The sequence below is a fragment of the Salmo salar genome, chromosome 06, assembly GCF_965601325.2.
Source record: "Salmo salar chromosome 06, fSalSal1, whole genome shotgun sequence".
Classification (NCBI taxonomy): Eukaryota; Metazoa; Chordata; class Actinopteri; order Salmoniformes; family Salmonidae; genus Salmo; species Salmo salar.
In genome coordinates, this window is record NC_138296.1 from 26,086,226 (window position 1) to 26,103,034 (window position 16,809).

General features: G+C 43.1%; 1 protein-coding gene across 1 annotated transcript in view; it reads right to left on the reverse strand.

Moving 5' to 3' along the window:
- Window positions 1-80: 80 nt before the first annotated feature.
- LOC106606686 (TBC1 domain family member 16-like) overlaps window positions 81-16,809 on the reverse strand; it is a 30,736-nt gene continuing 14,007 nt past the window's right edge. Inside the window, exons 6-14 of the mRNA XM_082976398.1 lie at window positions 15,273-15,467; window positions 14,751-14,898; window positions 14,354-14,518; window positions 13,855-14,003; window positions 10,419-10,553; window positions 4,474-4,660; window positions 4,135-4,314; window positions 3,678-3,824; window positions 81-2,869 (exon numbers count right to left, since the gene is read on the reverse strand). Coding sequence (XP_082832524.1) covers window positions 2,591-2,869; window positions 3,678-3,824; window positions 4,135-4,314; window positions 4,474-4,660; window positions 10,419-10,553; window positions 13,855-14,003; window positions 14,354-14,518; window positions 14,751-14,898; window positions 15,273-15,467 — 1,585 coding nt within the window. The 3' untranslated portion in view covers window positions 81-2,590. The remainder of the gene's footprint in view (window positions 2,870-3,677; window positions 3,825-4,134; window positions 4,315-4,473; window positions 4,661-10,418; window positions 10,554-13,854; window positions 14,004-14,353; window positions 14,519-14,750; window positions 14,899-15,272; window positions 15,468-16,809) is intronic.

Below are 16,809 nucleotides of genomic sequence, written 5' to 3' on the forward strand. Positions count from 1 at the left end.
ATAGCTGGCTGGCACATGCATTTCCTCATGCTTAAGTTCAAGGTCAGAATGCAGAGAGAAAAGTATGAAAAATAAAAAAGTTCAATTTACACCATTTATTTCAAATCACCGACGTTTCTGCCTTCACCACGGCCCTCCAGCATGTGAAAGCCAGTCTTGTATGTGTTGGCTATACTACAGTATAGGACCACAGTAGGCCCTCAGTGGCCTGTGTATTATTATAGAACCTTATAGAACTGTACATTCAGTGATAACTCAGTCACAAACAGTTTTTAAATAGAGCTAAACCCAAAGACATGTTACAGTCACTCACGTGCAGAAACTGTTTCAACATGTGAGATAAGCAGTCCATGGAAAGAGGTGAAGAATCGAGATAAGCAAGTAAATAACACACACACACACACACACACACACACACACACACACACACACACACACACAGCCCCGCCGCCTTGCCACCCAATTACTTTCCAAATCACGTTACCATCCATCGGTTAGCCCTTTATAAAGTGGTTGGTACAATCTTCTAAATCTCCAGGCTTTTTCAGCGAGCAGCAGCCACAGATGACTAATGGACGCAGGGGCCAGTAATGCATGTCATTTGCAGAGACTGCATGTTGAGCAGGAGAGAGAGGGGAAGCAGCTTGAAGATCCTAATGTTACCTTTTAGTGGCAATTTGAAGATGTTTTTCCCCCAGGAGTGGCACTCTAACACCCACCCCCAGAACCCTCGCCACCGTGAGAACTCACAGATTACAGGAAACATGCAGATCTCAACACTTCACTTGATAGGCCTTGACAGTTCTCTGGGAAATAAATACAAATGAAATCATTAAAATCTTTCAGATACTTTAAGCTTTTGGTGTCGTCTGCCTGCCTTTTTGGACTAGTCTATTGGCCCATTATTCAACCAGGCAAGCTCACTCAACCACAAATAAACCATTGAAAATTAGCTCAAATAGTATTTGGACCAGGTCGGGTTCTCTTTCGCCCGCTCTCCCCCTTTCTCTCTCTCTCTCTGTGATGTGTTGTGTAATTGAGATCAGTCAGTGGAGGCCTATTGGTGGCTGCTCCCCAACTCATTACCAGATGTTGGGAGGTCACTGCCGTTTACACACACACCACACACACACGCACACACACACACACACACACACACACACACACACACGTGAAATAAACAGTCAAGAGAACAGAAAGCAACAAAGTGTATACATTCATATGGACACATTCACTTGGTTGGTGCAGGTGAAGAACCTTGAGATTTCATTGTATTTGATTGAAGCTGTGCTGTACAAATCAAATGATTATAATATTGTTTAGTGCAGTGACAACAATGGTGGTGTTCATTCACTTGGAGGTCAAGGTGGAGGTCAATGTGTTTCTAGATATGAAAAAACAAAAACACTGTTGAGCGTATACACAACCGCCCTGTCTCACATTATTTAACAAAAACAAACTTAAAAGTAAACTTACAAACACATTGTCTAATATCCTGCCTCGTATTCGATATGTAGCTAGCTGACCAAACTGTACTGGTAATGGTGTGATATCCACAACCATCAACGCATATTTTTGAAACTCTACATCTAGTCTAATTTTGATTTTTTTAATCCCCATTGCTTTGATAGATGCCATATTTATTCATATCCCCTCTTATCAAAGATAAATGAAATCCCACCTTCCTTCTGCCTGACAGGCAGTGTCATCTGATAATGTGAGAAAACATGAACAGGTTTCTGAACAAGAATCTGATTAGGATGTTTGTAGAAAACTTGTTGTGGAAACAGTTTCCTACATACCTCTGTTTTGGGCTTTGTGTTATTCGCTAAACAGGTTGTGCCCTCTATACTTAAAGGGTTGCTCATGCAAGGATATAATCGTACTATATTGCTAAATATTGTAAATCGCAAACCCACAGATGCACACACTCCCTCTTTGAAGGGAACGGAAAAAATATATGATTTGAAAAGTAACAATATTTCAACTTACTGACAGTTGAAATGACAACTTGCCTCTTGGTTGATGGAGGTTTATAAGTGTGTAGTGTTAAAAGGCTTCAGCCTGATTGCAATATGCTGAGATAATATATAATTCCATTATTCACACAAACATTCCATTGTCAGCATATGAAAACCTTTTGATGGAGTTCAAAGTACGACAACACACCTCAAGTCAGTATCTGACCGTTGGAGTCACCTTGAATCCAGTCCAGCAACCTTAGACCACAGTGTGGACCCTGAACGGTTACAGTCCAACACAGAGTGATGATTGTCCAATCTCCTCCAATAGCAGAGCAGCTTCTTCTTCTTCATGGGAACCGTAGTGCCAAGTGTCTGTGGTACTGAATGTTCCAAATAAATATACATTCTTATAAGGCAGTGTTCCATGTCACACCGGACAAAAGGATCAGGTGGAAAATCCCTTTAATAAGATGGAGATTGTGAAAAGGGGGAGAGTGTGAAGAGAAGTATCAGAGAGAAGCACATACAGTATGTTGGGAATCCTAGTGGCAGAAAAGTGGTACTGCAGCTCCTGATCGACTCAACAGTTACAGTTAGCACCGTTGTCTCCCTCCCCCTATTTCAACTCAGGACTGCTTCCGAAACATGAAGATGTCTCTGGTCTTGCAGCCTCTCTTGCCCTCGGGGAGTGGGGTGGGGTTGGGTGAGGGGGAGGGCGACGGGGAGGGCTGGGGGGTGGCTGTGCCTCCATAGGGGCAGCTCTGGGAGTCGGGGTGCTCCCCGGAACACTCCACGGCCGGGATGTAGCGACTGTCCCACATCCCTGGACCGCACAGCTTACACAGGTCATGGAGGCTGCACGGGATTCTGGGTAACAGACGGAACTGGTAGAGTAGACTACGGGCCTAATAGTAGGAAGGGTGGGAGAGAGAGAGGAAGAGAGAGAACGTAAGAGAGGGTCAAGAAATGGAGAGAAGAAATGGAGAGAAAGAAAGAGCGTGTGAGAGAACAAGGGACTGGAGGAGAGGAGTGGCAGTGTATGAGAGAAAGGTTAAACATGAGGAAAACATGTAGAGAGGAGGAAATAGAAGGCAGCTAAACCTCAAGACTTGCAAAACAGCTAACAGTATCACACTTAGTATCATGGAGATTTGAATAACATTTGACTAAATCAATAGCTCCTTCAGACGTGGAAGAACATGATCTAACGCAGCCAAAATCAATTAACGTGATCTAATTTAAACTAAATAGGGCTGAGCTGTTCACAGACACAGAGATATCAAATCTGATAGGAGTTCTATAACAGTCCTAACACCTGCATGCTAAAATGTGCTGTTGCTGCAGCAGCAGTACTAACATGGCATCCATAAATATGAGGAGAAGACAGACACACTACAGGCCATGACTCAGAAATCCTCAACATGGCAGGATCACAGCAAGTATTTCAACACTCCTTGAGGGTTGGGGAGCAACAAGGACTATTATGCTTTGTTATATTACAAACGCCATTCCTTTAAATCCATTCGGCGCAGTCGATGAGTGTACACTGAGGGGATGAGTTAACAATTAAACAACCACCATAGTATGCTAACTAGAGGGTAAAATGCTAGCGTTGCATAAAATGCTAGTATAGCCTAGCATAGCATGAGGTAAAGTGGCCCAGCCTTGGATGGAGTAGCGCATCGTCATGCTAAGGCTAACTGCTGGCGTTACCTTGCGCAGCACCAGCTCCCCGTTCATGTGCATGGAGAGGTTGCTGAAGTGGAGCAACATCTGGTCGGTGGCTAACTGCTGCTCCGTCACGTCATCACCGTACAGCACGATGATGGCCACACACGCAAACAGATGGAAGTAGTCCGTCTGAGGGAGCGACAGCGTGTTATTGACAAAGTACATTTATACTGGACTGTGGAGAGCCTGCCTACAGTACAGTTTGTGTGTGTGTGGTTGTGTCTACATCCAACTCTAATCTCCATAACTAGTGTGTAGTATGAATGATGGTTATACCTATACCAGGCTAGAAACTCCTAACATTGTCACACAGTTGTTAATACACACATTGTTTGATATTGGTGTATGTATGCCAATGTTGTGTGTTTGATATTGCTCTGTGTACACCAATGCCATGTACAACATGTTGCTGTGCGTATGCTGATGTAAAGTTGCGTACCTGGTAGTGTGCCCAGCAGGCCTCCCACATACGCAGGGCCTCTGTGTCGGGGAACTCCCGTTTGAAGCAGAGCAGGATCCAGCGGTGACAGAAGAGCAGCTGGAGCCCGTCCTCCCCCAGCTGGGTCAGGTGCTGGTGGAACCGGGGCAGCATCAGACGCAACAGCTCCCTCAGGTACATCTGGAACGGGGGAGAGAGATGGTTAGGGCACTGATGTGGATATGAATGTAACGCCACACACACAAACACGAGAATCTCAGATAGCGAGAGAGAAGAGAGAAAAGTGTGTGTAATAAAAAGAGAGAGAAAGAGACACTTTCTCTCCCTCTGTCCCCTTACCAGTTGTCTCTCCATGTCCTCGTCGCGGGGAGAGCTGATGAAGATGGTGTTCTCCATCAGGCCTACGAAGCACCAGAACGTGTCACTCTCGTCCTGCACCTCGGTCAGCAGGGGGGCCACCAGGTCAGACATGCCCTGGCAGTAGCCCATCTCTGGGTTGAACACCGCGTAATTCAGCAGCACACACCTGGAGGAATGGAGGAACACCACCACAGACAATATCAAGAGATCATAGTCGCCTCAAACTAAGTTATACATATTACCTCAAACTAAGTTATACATATTACCTCAAACTAAGTTACACATATTACCTCATACTAAGTTACACATATTACCTCATACTAAGTTACACATATTACCTCATACTAAGTTACACATATTACCTCATACTAAGTTACACATATTACCTCATACTAAGTTACACATATTACCTCATACTAAGTGACACATATTACCTCATACTAAGTGACACATATTACCTCCGGCCCCCATACTAAGGCCCCCCTGGACACATATTACCTCATACTAAGTGACACATATTACCTCATACTAAGTGACACATATTACCTCATACTAAGGCCCCCCTGACACATTACCTCATACTAAGTTACACATATTACCTCATACTAAAGTTACACATTATCTCATACTAAAGTTACACATATTACCTCATACTAAGTCATACATACAAAGTCATACTGACCCATCACACTAACCAACAGGTCACATAGATGTTTAGACACTGTCGTTAAAACAATCAATTTAGATTAAATGAAATTGTATTTTTCACATGCTTTGTAAACAGGTGTAGACCAACAGTGAAATGCTTACTTCTCATCCCAACTATTCAGAGAGGTAAATGTGGAAATAGAAAAATAATAACCTAGGAATAAATACACAATGAGTAATGATAGCTTGGCTATATACACACACACACGAGGTACCAGTACAGAGTGCATGTACAGGGGTACGAGGTCATTGAGGTAGATATGTACATATAGGTAGGGATAAAGTGACTAGGTAACAGGATAGATAATAAATAGTAACAGCAGTGTATGTACATATAGGTAGGGATAAAGTGACTAGGTAACAGGATAGATAATAAACAGTAACAGCAGTGTATGTACATATAGGTAGGGATAAAGTGACAGGTAACAGGATAGATAATAAACAGTAACAGCAGTGTATGTACATATAGGTAGGGATAAAGTGACTAGGTAACAGGATAGATAATAAACAGTAACAGCAGTGTATGTACGTATAGGTAGGGATAAAGTGACTAGGTAACAGGATAGATAATAAACAGTAACAGCAGTGTATGTACATATAGGTAGGGATAAAGTGACTAGGTAACAGGATAGATAATAAACAGTAACAGCAGTGTATGTACATATAGGTAGGGATAAAGTGACTTGGTAACAGGATAGATAATAAACAGTAACAGCAGTGTATGTACATATAGGTAGGGATAAAGTGACTAGGTAACAGGAGAGATAAATAAACAGTAACAGCAGTGTATGTACATATAGGTAGGGATAAAGTGACAGGTAACAGGAGAGATATAAACAGTAACAGCAGTGTATGTACATATAGGTAGGGATAAAGTGACAGGTAACAGGATAGATAATAAACAGTAACAGCAGTGTATGTACATGTACATATAGGTAGGGATAAAGTGACTAGGTAACAGGATAGATAATAAACAGTAACAGCAGTGTATGTACATATAGGTAGGGATAAAGTGACTAGGTAACAGGAGAGATAATAAACAGTAACAGCAGTGTATGTACATATAGGTAGGGATAAAGTGACAGGTAACAGGAGAGATAATAAACAGTAACAGCAGTGTATGTACATATAGGTAGGGATAAAGTGACTAGGTAACAGGATAGATAATAAATAGTAACAGCAGTGTATGTACATATAGGTAGGGATAAAGTGACTAGGTAACAGGAGAGATAATAAACAGTAACAGCAGTGTATGTACATATAGGTAGGGATAAGGTGACTAGGTAACAGGATAGATAATAAACAGTAACAGCAGTGTATGTACATATAGGTAGGGATAAAGTGACTAGGTAACAGGATAGATAATAAACAGTAACAGCAGTGTATGTACATATAGGTAGGGATAAAGTGACTAGGTAACAGGATAGATAATAAACAGTAACAGCAGTGTATGTACATATAGGTAGGGATAAAGTGACAGGTAACAGGATAGATAATAAACAGTAACAGCAGTGTATGTACATATAGGTAGGGATAAAGTGACTAGGTAACAGGATAGATAATAAACAGTAACAGCAGTGTATGTACATATAGGTAGGGATAAAGTGACTAGGTAACAGGAGAGATAATAAACAGTAACAGCAGTGTATGTACATATAGGTAGGGATAAAGTGACAGGTAACAGGATAGATAATAAACAGTAACAGCAGTGTATGTACATATAGGTAGGGATAAAGTGACAGGTAACAGGATAGATAATAAACAGTAACAGCAGTGTATGTACATATAGGTAGGGATAAAGTGACTAGGTAACAGGAGAGATAATAAATAGTAACAGCAGTGTATGTACATATAGGTAGGGATAAAGTGACTAGGTAACAGGAGAGATAATAAACAGTAACAGCAGTGTATGTACATATAGGTAGGGATAAAGTGACTAGGTAACAGGATAGATAATAAACAGTAACAGCAGTGTATGTACATATAGGTAGGGATAAAGTGACTAGGTAACAGGATAGATAATAAACAGTAACAGCAGTGTATGTACATATAGGTAGGGATAAAGTGACTAGGGAACAGGATAGATAATAAACAGTAACAGCAGTGTATGTACATATAGGTAGGGATAAAGTGACAGGTAACAGGAGAGATAATAAACAGTAACAGCAGTGTATGTACATATAGGTAGGGATAAAGTGACTAGGTAACAGGATAGATAATAAACAGTAACAGCAGTGTATGTACATATAGGTAGGGATAAAGTGACTTGGTAACAGGATAGATAATAAACAGTAACAGCAGTGTATGTACATATAGGTAGGGATAAAGTGACTAGGTAACAGGATAGATAATAAACAGTAACAGCAGTGTATGTACATATAGGTAGGGATAAAGTGACTAGGTAACAGGATAGATAATAAACAGTAACAGCAGTGTATGTACATATAGGTAGGGATAAAGTGACTAGGTAACAGGATAGATAATAAACAGTAACAGCAGTGTATGTACATATAGGTAGGGATAAAGTGACAGGTAACAGGATAGATAATAAACAGTAACAGCAGTGTATGTACATATAGGTAGGGATAAAGTGACAGGTAACAGGATAGATAATAAACAGTAACAGCAGTGTATGTACATATAGGTAGGGATAAAGTGACAGGTAACAGGAGAGATAATAAACAGTAACAGCAGTGTATGTACATATAGGTAGGGATAAAGTGACAGGTAACAGGATAGATAATAAACAGTAACAGCAGTGTATGTACATATAGGTAGGGATAAAGTGACTAGGTAACAGGAGAGATAATAAACAGTAACAGCAGTGTATGTACATATAGGTAGGGATAAAGTGACTAGGTAACAGGATAGATAATAAACAGTAACAGCAGTGTATGTACATATAGGTAGGGATAAAGTGACTAGGTAACAGGATAGATAATAAACAGTAACAGCAGTGTATGTACATATAGGTAGGGATAAAGTGACAGGTAACAGGATAGATAATAAACAGTAACAGCAGTGTATGTACATATAGGTAGGGATAAAGTGACAGGTAACAGGATAGATAATAAACAGTAACAGCAGTGTATGTACATATAGGTAGGGATAAAGTGACTGGTAACAGGATAGATAATAAACAGTAACAGCAGTGTATGTACATATAGGTAGGGATAAAGTGACAGGTAACAGGATAGATAATAAACAGTAACAGCAGTGTATGTACATATAGGTAGGGATAAAGTGACTAGGTAACAGGATAGATAATAAACAGTAACAGCAGTGTATGTACATATAGGTAGGGATAAAGTGACTAGGTAACAGGATAGATAATAAACAGTAACAGCAGTGTATGTACATATAGGTAGGGATAAAGTGACTAGGTAACAGGATAGATAATAAACAGTAACAGCAGTGTATGTACATATAGGTAGGGATAAAGAGGTAACAGGATAGATAATAAACAGTAACAGCAGTGTATGTACATATAGGTAGGGATAAAGTGACTAGGTAACAGGAGAGATAATAAACAGTAACAGCAGTGTATGTACATATAGGTAGGGATAAAGTGACAGGTAACAGGAGAGATAATAAACAGTAACAGCAGTGTATGTACATATAGGTAGGGATAAAGTGACAGGTAACAGGATAGATAATAAACAGTAACAGCAGTGTATGTACATATAGGTAGGGATAAAGTGACTGGTAACAGGATAGATAATAAATAGTAACAGCAGTGTATGTACATATAGGTAGGGATAAAGTGACTAGGTAACAGGATAGATAATAAACAGTAACAGCAGTGTATGTACATATAGGTAGGGATAAAGTGACAGGTAACAGGATAGATAATAAACAGTAACAGCAGTGTATGTACATATAGGTAGGGATAAAGTGACTAGGTAACAGGATAGATAATAAACAGTAACAGCAGTGTATGTACATATAGGTAGGGATAAAGTGACTAGGTAACAGGATAGATAATAAACAGTAACAACAGTGTATGTACATATAGGTAGGGATAAAGTGACAGGTAACAGGATAGATAATAAACAGTAACAGCAGCATATGTGATGAGTCTAAAAAGTTAAGGCAAAAAGGGTCACTGCAGATAGTTAACCAATAGCCACCCAGACTAACTATTTAACAGTCTAATGGCTTGGGGATAGTAGCTGTTGAGGCTCCTGTTGGTTCCAGACTTGGTGCATCGGTACAGCTTGCCGTGCGGTATCAGAGAGAACAGTCTATGACTTGGGTGGCTGGAGTCTGACAATTGTTAGGGCCTTCCTTTGACACCGCCTGGTATAGAGGTCCTTAATGGCAGGAAGCTTAGCCCCAGTGATGTACTGGGCCGTACACACTACCCTCTGTAGAGCCCTGCGGTCGGATGCCAAGCAGTTGCCAAACCAAGAGGTGATGCAGCCAGTCAAGATGCTCTCAATGGTGCAGCTGTAGAACTTTATAACGATCCGAGGGTCCCTGCCAAATCTATTCAGCCTCCTGAGGGGGAAGAGGTGTTGTTGTGCCTTCACGACTGTGTTGGAGTGTGTGGACCATGATCATACCTTAGTGATGTGGACACAGAGGAACTTAAAGCTAATTAACACTATGGCATTAAAACAGAGTAAGCGAATGAATAAGACAAATATGGAAAGTGGTGAGATAATATTGGGCCATAATATATGAGAGTTCTAACCTCCCCCACCTCTACTATACTTGACCCAGTTACTTTCACCAATACTGAGATCCAGCCATGAGTCACTTAAACAGCCTGGTTTTGAAAGCCTTTAGCTCCTCATTTAGGAAGCTATTAGCTGTAAGTATGCATCAGAACTAGTCCTCTAACAACGTACTGGGAGTCAATAAAGCATGAAAGTCATTAGCTAGCTTCCCCCAGGGATCAGAATATGATATTCATGTACAATATTACCTCCTGTGCACTGGACTACGGGATAGGAAAGATGATGAGAAATTGAAAAGGTGAGGAAGAAAGGGGGGAGAAAAGAGTGGGGAAGAGTGGTAAGAGAGGAGAGAGTGAAAAATAGAATAAAGACAGAGAGGAAAGGATATGGATAGAGATGAGAGGAAAGAGAAAGAGGAGCGGTAGGGGAGAGAAAGTGTAAGAATGAAAGAAAAATAATGACAGCAGAGAAGAGAGTGGGTAAGAGAAGAGAGAGAAAAGAGGGAAATGCCCAGACAGAGCCATCTGTCCTGACCTCATGATCTCCACATTGGGGTTGTTCTCTCCCCTGAAGAAGTGGTTGCTGCGGTCTGTCCTCACCACGTCCTTATCCACGGTGAACTGAACCTTCCTCCAGAAGTCACTGTGCTCCTCAGGACTCATAGACAACCTGGGGATGGCAGGGACAGACACAGGGAGGAAGGGGATTTAAACTGGGTTAAATACTGGGGCTATGCACTAATGTCAACCAAACTGAAAGGCAGTTACTCAACTTCAAAAATTTACTTAATTTAACCCTTGATAGGATGTCAGAAAAAGGGTAGGGTGAGGATGTTGGGGCACTGTAAACCACTTAAACAACCTATGATCTAACCCTAACCCCCTTCCCATCACTCTCTGGCTGAGAACCTGGACACTGAGGACCTGACCCCTACCCTAACGAGCAGAGCAGAGGGGATTTAATTAACACCATTTGTTTTCCATTGAGCCCCGCCAGGAACAATAACACTAGGCCTGATGCAACTTCACGCAACTGTTTACTTTCTGGGTCTGTGTTTGTCTGCCTCTCCCTCGGCGTCTCCTCCCTCACTCCTCTCTCCCAGTCCCTTGATCCCTCTGTCCCAGTCCCTTGTCCCCTCTCTCCCTCCATGCCTCACTCTCTCTTCTTCCCTTTCTGGAGAACTGTCAGCAGCTGTACCTGGTCCTGCTACCAGAATCCCCTAATCGTGTAACTCAACATTAACATGTAAGACCACAGAGACATCAGACCTTGTAGAAAATAGACGAGCAAACTGAATCAACTCTCCACAACTCTCTCCTCCTCCGGTGTTTGTTCAGAACAGGTATATATTGACATCCCTCTCCTCTCCAGCAGGATCATCCATGTTTAACATCTTCAACAGTACTGGCTACAGCACAGAACATCAAATCAAACAAGCAATAACTGATTCTTCAAAATGTGACTTACATAAATAATCTAATGTTATATTTCCATATAGAACTAAATGATTTCATTAACAGTGGCTGGTCTTTAGTCAGGATCATAAACAGATGATTATAAGGGTGTCATACATGTTCATGACAAGTCTAATCAGTTATTATACCTGCGTCATAATGCATTATATCTGCAGGCTTTAAGTAGAGTGGTACCAGTGCCACCACCTTTAGAAGGCAGAGATTGTAGTTCCAGGGTCTTAATGATGAGCCAATGGCCCCTGGAGGCTCAGTCAAGTGTTTTTCCATCAGCCTCATCACATCACAGGAGGAATAGAGCGTCTAATTGGCTGGTTTGGATTACATCTTCTGATGTATTCTAAAGGTTAATATGCCATTCCGCTGAAGACCGGCCAATTATCATATCAATTCTGTGCACTCGTGCACACACACTTGCGCACACATGCACACTGTGTGGAAGCTTAGGAAGCCTAGCGGTTAAGAGCGTACGGCCATTAACCAAAAGGTCGCTGGTTCGAATATCCAAGCCGACTAGGTGAAACATCTGCCAATGTGCCCTTGATCAAGGCACTTAACCCTAATCGCTCCTGTAAGTCGCTCTGGACAAGCGTCTGCTAAATGACTCAAATGTAAATGTATTGAAAAAAGAAAGAGGATTAGGGACAGACATACAAACAAGTAACGCTGGGAGGTTAAAATAAACTGACTGGTTGCACCCTTTACTCTCTTTTAGTGCGTGTGTGGTGCGTGTGTGGTGCGTGTGTGTGCGTGGTGCGTATCGAGCTGTAGTCATCATATTGATAGAATATGAGAATATGATTTGATCAGTGATTACATGTTTTTACCCAGGAGGCCTGTTAATTTACACCCAGCACTCCCATAACACATTCTGTAATTGTGTCTATTGATTGCTCCATTTGCAAAGTGTAACCACAAGGTGTGTGTGTGTGTGTGTGTGTGTGAAACAGTTAGCAGGATATGGCTTGGTGCCACCTTATTCCTCCTCTGCTCCTCTGGTGGATGGAGAGCCATTAGTTATAGTAAACCCCCAGCTACCTACCTCCTCTACTGGATGGAGAGCCATTAGTTATAGTAAACCCCCAGCCACCTACCTCCTCTACTGGATGGAGAGCCATTAGTTATAGTAAACCCCCAGCCACCTACCTCCTCTACTGGATGGAGAGCCATTAGTTATAGTAAACCCCCAGCTACCTACCTCCTCTACTGGATGGAGAGCCATTAGTTATAGTAAACCCCCAGCCACCTACCTCCTCTACTGGATGGAGAGCCATTAGTTATAGTAAACCCCCAGCCACCTACCTCCTCTACTGGATGGAGAGCCATTAGTTATAGTAAACCCCCAGCCACCTACCTCCTCTACTGGATGGAGAGCCATTAGTTATAGTAAACCCCCAGCTACCTACCTCCTCTACTGGATGGAGAGCCATTAGTTATAGTAAACCCCCAGCCACCTACCTCCTCTACTGGATGGAGAGCCATTAGTTATAGTAAACCCCCAGCCACCTACCTCCTCTGCTGGATGGAGAGCCATTAGTTATAGTAAACCCCCAGCCACCTACCTCCTCTACTGGATGGAGAGCCATTAGTTATAGTAAACCCCCAGCCACCTACCTCCTCTACTGGATGGAGAGCCATTAGTTATAGTAAACCCCCAGCTACCTACCTCCTCTACTGGATGGAGAGCCATTAGTTATAGTAAACCCCCAGCCACCTACCTCCTCTGGTGGATGGAGAGCCATTAGTTATAGTAAACCCCCAGCCACCTACCTCCTCTGGTGGATGGAGAGCCATTAGTTATAGTAAACCCCCAGCCACCTACCTCCTCTACTGGATGGAGAGCCATTAGTTATAGTAAACCCCCAGCTACCTACCTCCTCTACTGGATGGAGAGCCATTAGTTATAGTAAACCCCCAGCCACCTACCTCCTCTACTGGATGGAGAGCCATTAGTTATAGTAAACCCCCAGCTACCTACCTCCTCTACTGGATGGAGAGCCATTAGTTATAGTAAACCCCCAGCCACCTACCTCCTCTGCTGGATGGAGAGCCATTAGTTATAGTAAACCCCCAGCCACCTACCTCCTCTACTGGATGGAGAGCCATTAGTTATAGTAAACCCCCAGCCACCTACCTCCTCTACTGGATGGAGAGCCATTAGTTATAGTAAACCCCCAGCCACCTACCTCCTCTACTGGATGGAGAGCCATTAGTTATAGTAAACCCCCAGCCACCTACCTCCTCTACTGGATGGAGAGCCATTAGTAATAGTAAACCCCCAGCCACCTACCTCCTCTACTGGATGGAGAGCCATTAGTTATAGTAAACCCCCAGCTACCTACCTCCTCTACTGGATGGAGAGCCATTAGTTATAGTAAACCCCCAGCCACCTACCTCCTCTACTGGATGGAGAGCCATTAGTTATAGTAAACCCCCAGCCACCTACCTCCTCTACTGGATGGAGAGCCATTAGTTATAGTAAACCCCCAGCCACCTACCTCCTCTGCTGGATGTCGTGGTACTCGGAGCGTTTCTGCAGTCTCCAGGCCTCTCTCTCCTGGGAGGAGGAGTCACAGCTGTAGTAGTGCAGTAAGAAGGGCCACACCTCCCCGCGGATGGAAGGGTCAATGCCCCCAAAGAAGATGGCCTGAGGGGGGGACAGATAGGACATGATCAGCCTGGGTAGTAGAAGTCTAGAATTCAACAATATCAGCTACAGTAACTACACCAGGGTTCCCCAACTGGTGGCCCATTGGCCGAATTAGTGCTGCAGGTGGTTTTATTTGGCCCACCAGAATTTTATTTTATAAAAAAACTTTTTTTGCATTTACATTGTTTGACATAAGACTAAAAACACCAGGAAATCAGCTCCATGTAATTTTTATTTAAGAAATCTGTTCCCAAATATTCCCATGCATAATCGAGAGACACATGATCGTATACAAATGTAAGCAAGTCTGTCAGTCTTCCAAGGTCTTATCCCAGCTACACACTCACCTTGCGTAGCTTGTACTCCTCCTCCACCTGTCCGTTGTGGTTGAGGTGTCGGAGCCAGGTGGTGACGTCCAGGCGGCGGTACAGACGCTCCTCTGGGTGGGTCTCAGCGGACGGCAGGGTGGGCCTCCGGATGGAGAACTGCATACATGACTTCTCATCCACTACCTGGAAGAGAGAGGGAGGAGAAAGAGCAAGATCGATAGGTGGGGGGCAGAGAGAGAGAGCGAGACAGATGGGTGTGGGGCGGAGAGCGAGAGATAAAGGAACTAGCCATTATGCTAACACTGAAATAACATGTTATCTAGCCACAATAATAACGCCGAAGTAAGATGGTATCTAGCCACAATGCTAACACTGTAGGAACATGATATCTAGCCCCAATGCTAACATGTCTCACCTGGTCTTTGAGCTGGGTCTCTCTGCAGCACTTCCACTGTTGGAAGATCTCAGCCAGCTTGTCCAGACCTGCGTGGTGGAAGTGGAGGACCTTATACTGGCTCTCTCTGCTGGCAATCACCAGCTGACCACTGTTACACGCCTCATCACTGGAATCACAACATACCATTCAAACATACAGAAACACTGGCTGAAAGAAATACACACAATGTTCCTGCACTGCTAAAACATGGCTTATAACATATACAGCAAACTCTCAGTTGGAGAAGAATTTCAGAAACACTTCCTGGATTGTCAAATACAGTCCTTTTTTTTTTTTACACATACATATAGGTCCACTTTCTGAAGTAACTTTTTCATTTTTGTAATCGTTTGAATTGGACAATGATAATCCTCCCCTTTACCCTCACAGGTCAAACACCACAACTGTACGCAGGTGAGATGTTATGAGAGTAAAGTTCCTGAGGTCATAAAATATCCAGACATCATGACCCCCCGCGCCCCCCCATGACCCCTGGCGGACCTGAAGAAGAGGCGGAGCGACCTCATGTGACCCAGGTCGACCCGGAACACTCCCCCCAGCTGCTCCAACGCCAGCACCTTCTGCTGTTCCTCCCACCGCATGCCCTGTGATTGGCTGTTGTTCTCAGAGGGAGCGTGGCTGTCCAGGCTGGAGGCGGAGCTAGCAGAATGGGTCATGGACTCGTCGCACAGCTCCCTGAGAAAATTAGGGGGGGGAGAAGTTAAGTTGGTTATAGGATCAGATTAACTTACACCCACAACTATTACTGGCTAAATTAAAACAGACCTTAGATCAGCGTCTAAGGGAAACTGATGGGACCATGATTTTGGAGAATCATTGCATTGCACACAGATGTAATTCTAACAACACATAAGCAATAGATATGGCAAACAGGGTCCAGAGGGCTATGTACTGCCTGTAACTAGTGTTGAATATCAGGAGTCTATTTACTGCCCTGTTGTGGTCCCTTGTTTTATGTCCTGGGATTGTTCTGGCTTAGACCATGGGACAGAGAATGAGAAGAATGCATGGCGGTTACTGTGCAGGGGGGAACCACGCACGTCACACACACACAGTGCATACAACAGAAACTGTGCACACACACAAATCACAGCGTCTGCCTTCCAATTTCCCCAGTCATTCCCCCACGGCCACTGGTTTTTCCCGGCACTGTAACCCGAGCTGGAGGTTCCTCTACTGCGTTAACACACACACACACACACACACACACCTGGGTAAGGGGGTAAATCAAACTATTAACAACCAAAACACACCCCAAGACACGTCTCGGAGAGCCAGACCTGAGAAGCACAGTGATGTATTAATTGCAAATGGGGCCAGTAAACACAAGTCAAAAATATGGAAAAACATTTACATTTAAATACTGTTTCCTTGTATGCTGATGGAACAGTATTTCTCTAAGTCCATAATAAATACAAACAGCCTATTGGTCCCATGAGAGGAGCCAGAGCTGGTCAGTTTCAAACTAAATCAATGGTTGTGAATTGATCATGTCTCGGGTTGTCACATACCTGTATATGGGAATATAATGTGAGATCCATCGAGACAGCAAGGTCTCCCCTCATTGGTCAGATTCACTGGATCATGTTTCAAATCATGAACAAGGTCCCAGTTCTGGGACACTACAGCACAGAGAAGTGGGGAGATTCTGTCTGCCTCAATATAAACCTAGTTATAGCAAACCTGGGTTCAAATACTATTTGAAATCTTTCAAATATTTTGAGCCTTTGCTTTAGCCTGTCCGGAGTGCCAGGTGAGTGGGCTTTGCAGATTTGGGACTTTTCTATCAGTTCCATTGCAACAGGAAATCTCAATCAAGCCCGGCAGAAGCATTTGAAATCATTTTTTTAAGTATTTGAACCCAGGTCTGAGTCATAGGCCTATTGTATTACCTGACAACATTTGATTGATTAAAACATTGTCTCAAAGGAATATTTAAACTGCGCTACATGCTAACTACTGTAACTGTCAGAGATATTGCTAAGCTAACTGTCTCTGGTCTTTCCAGTTAACTAAT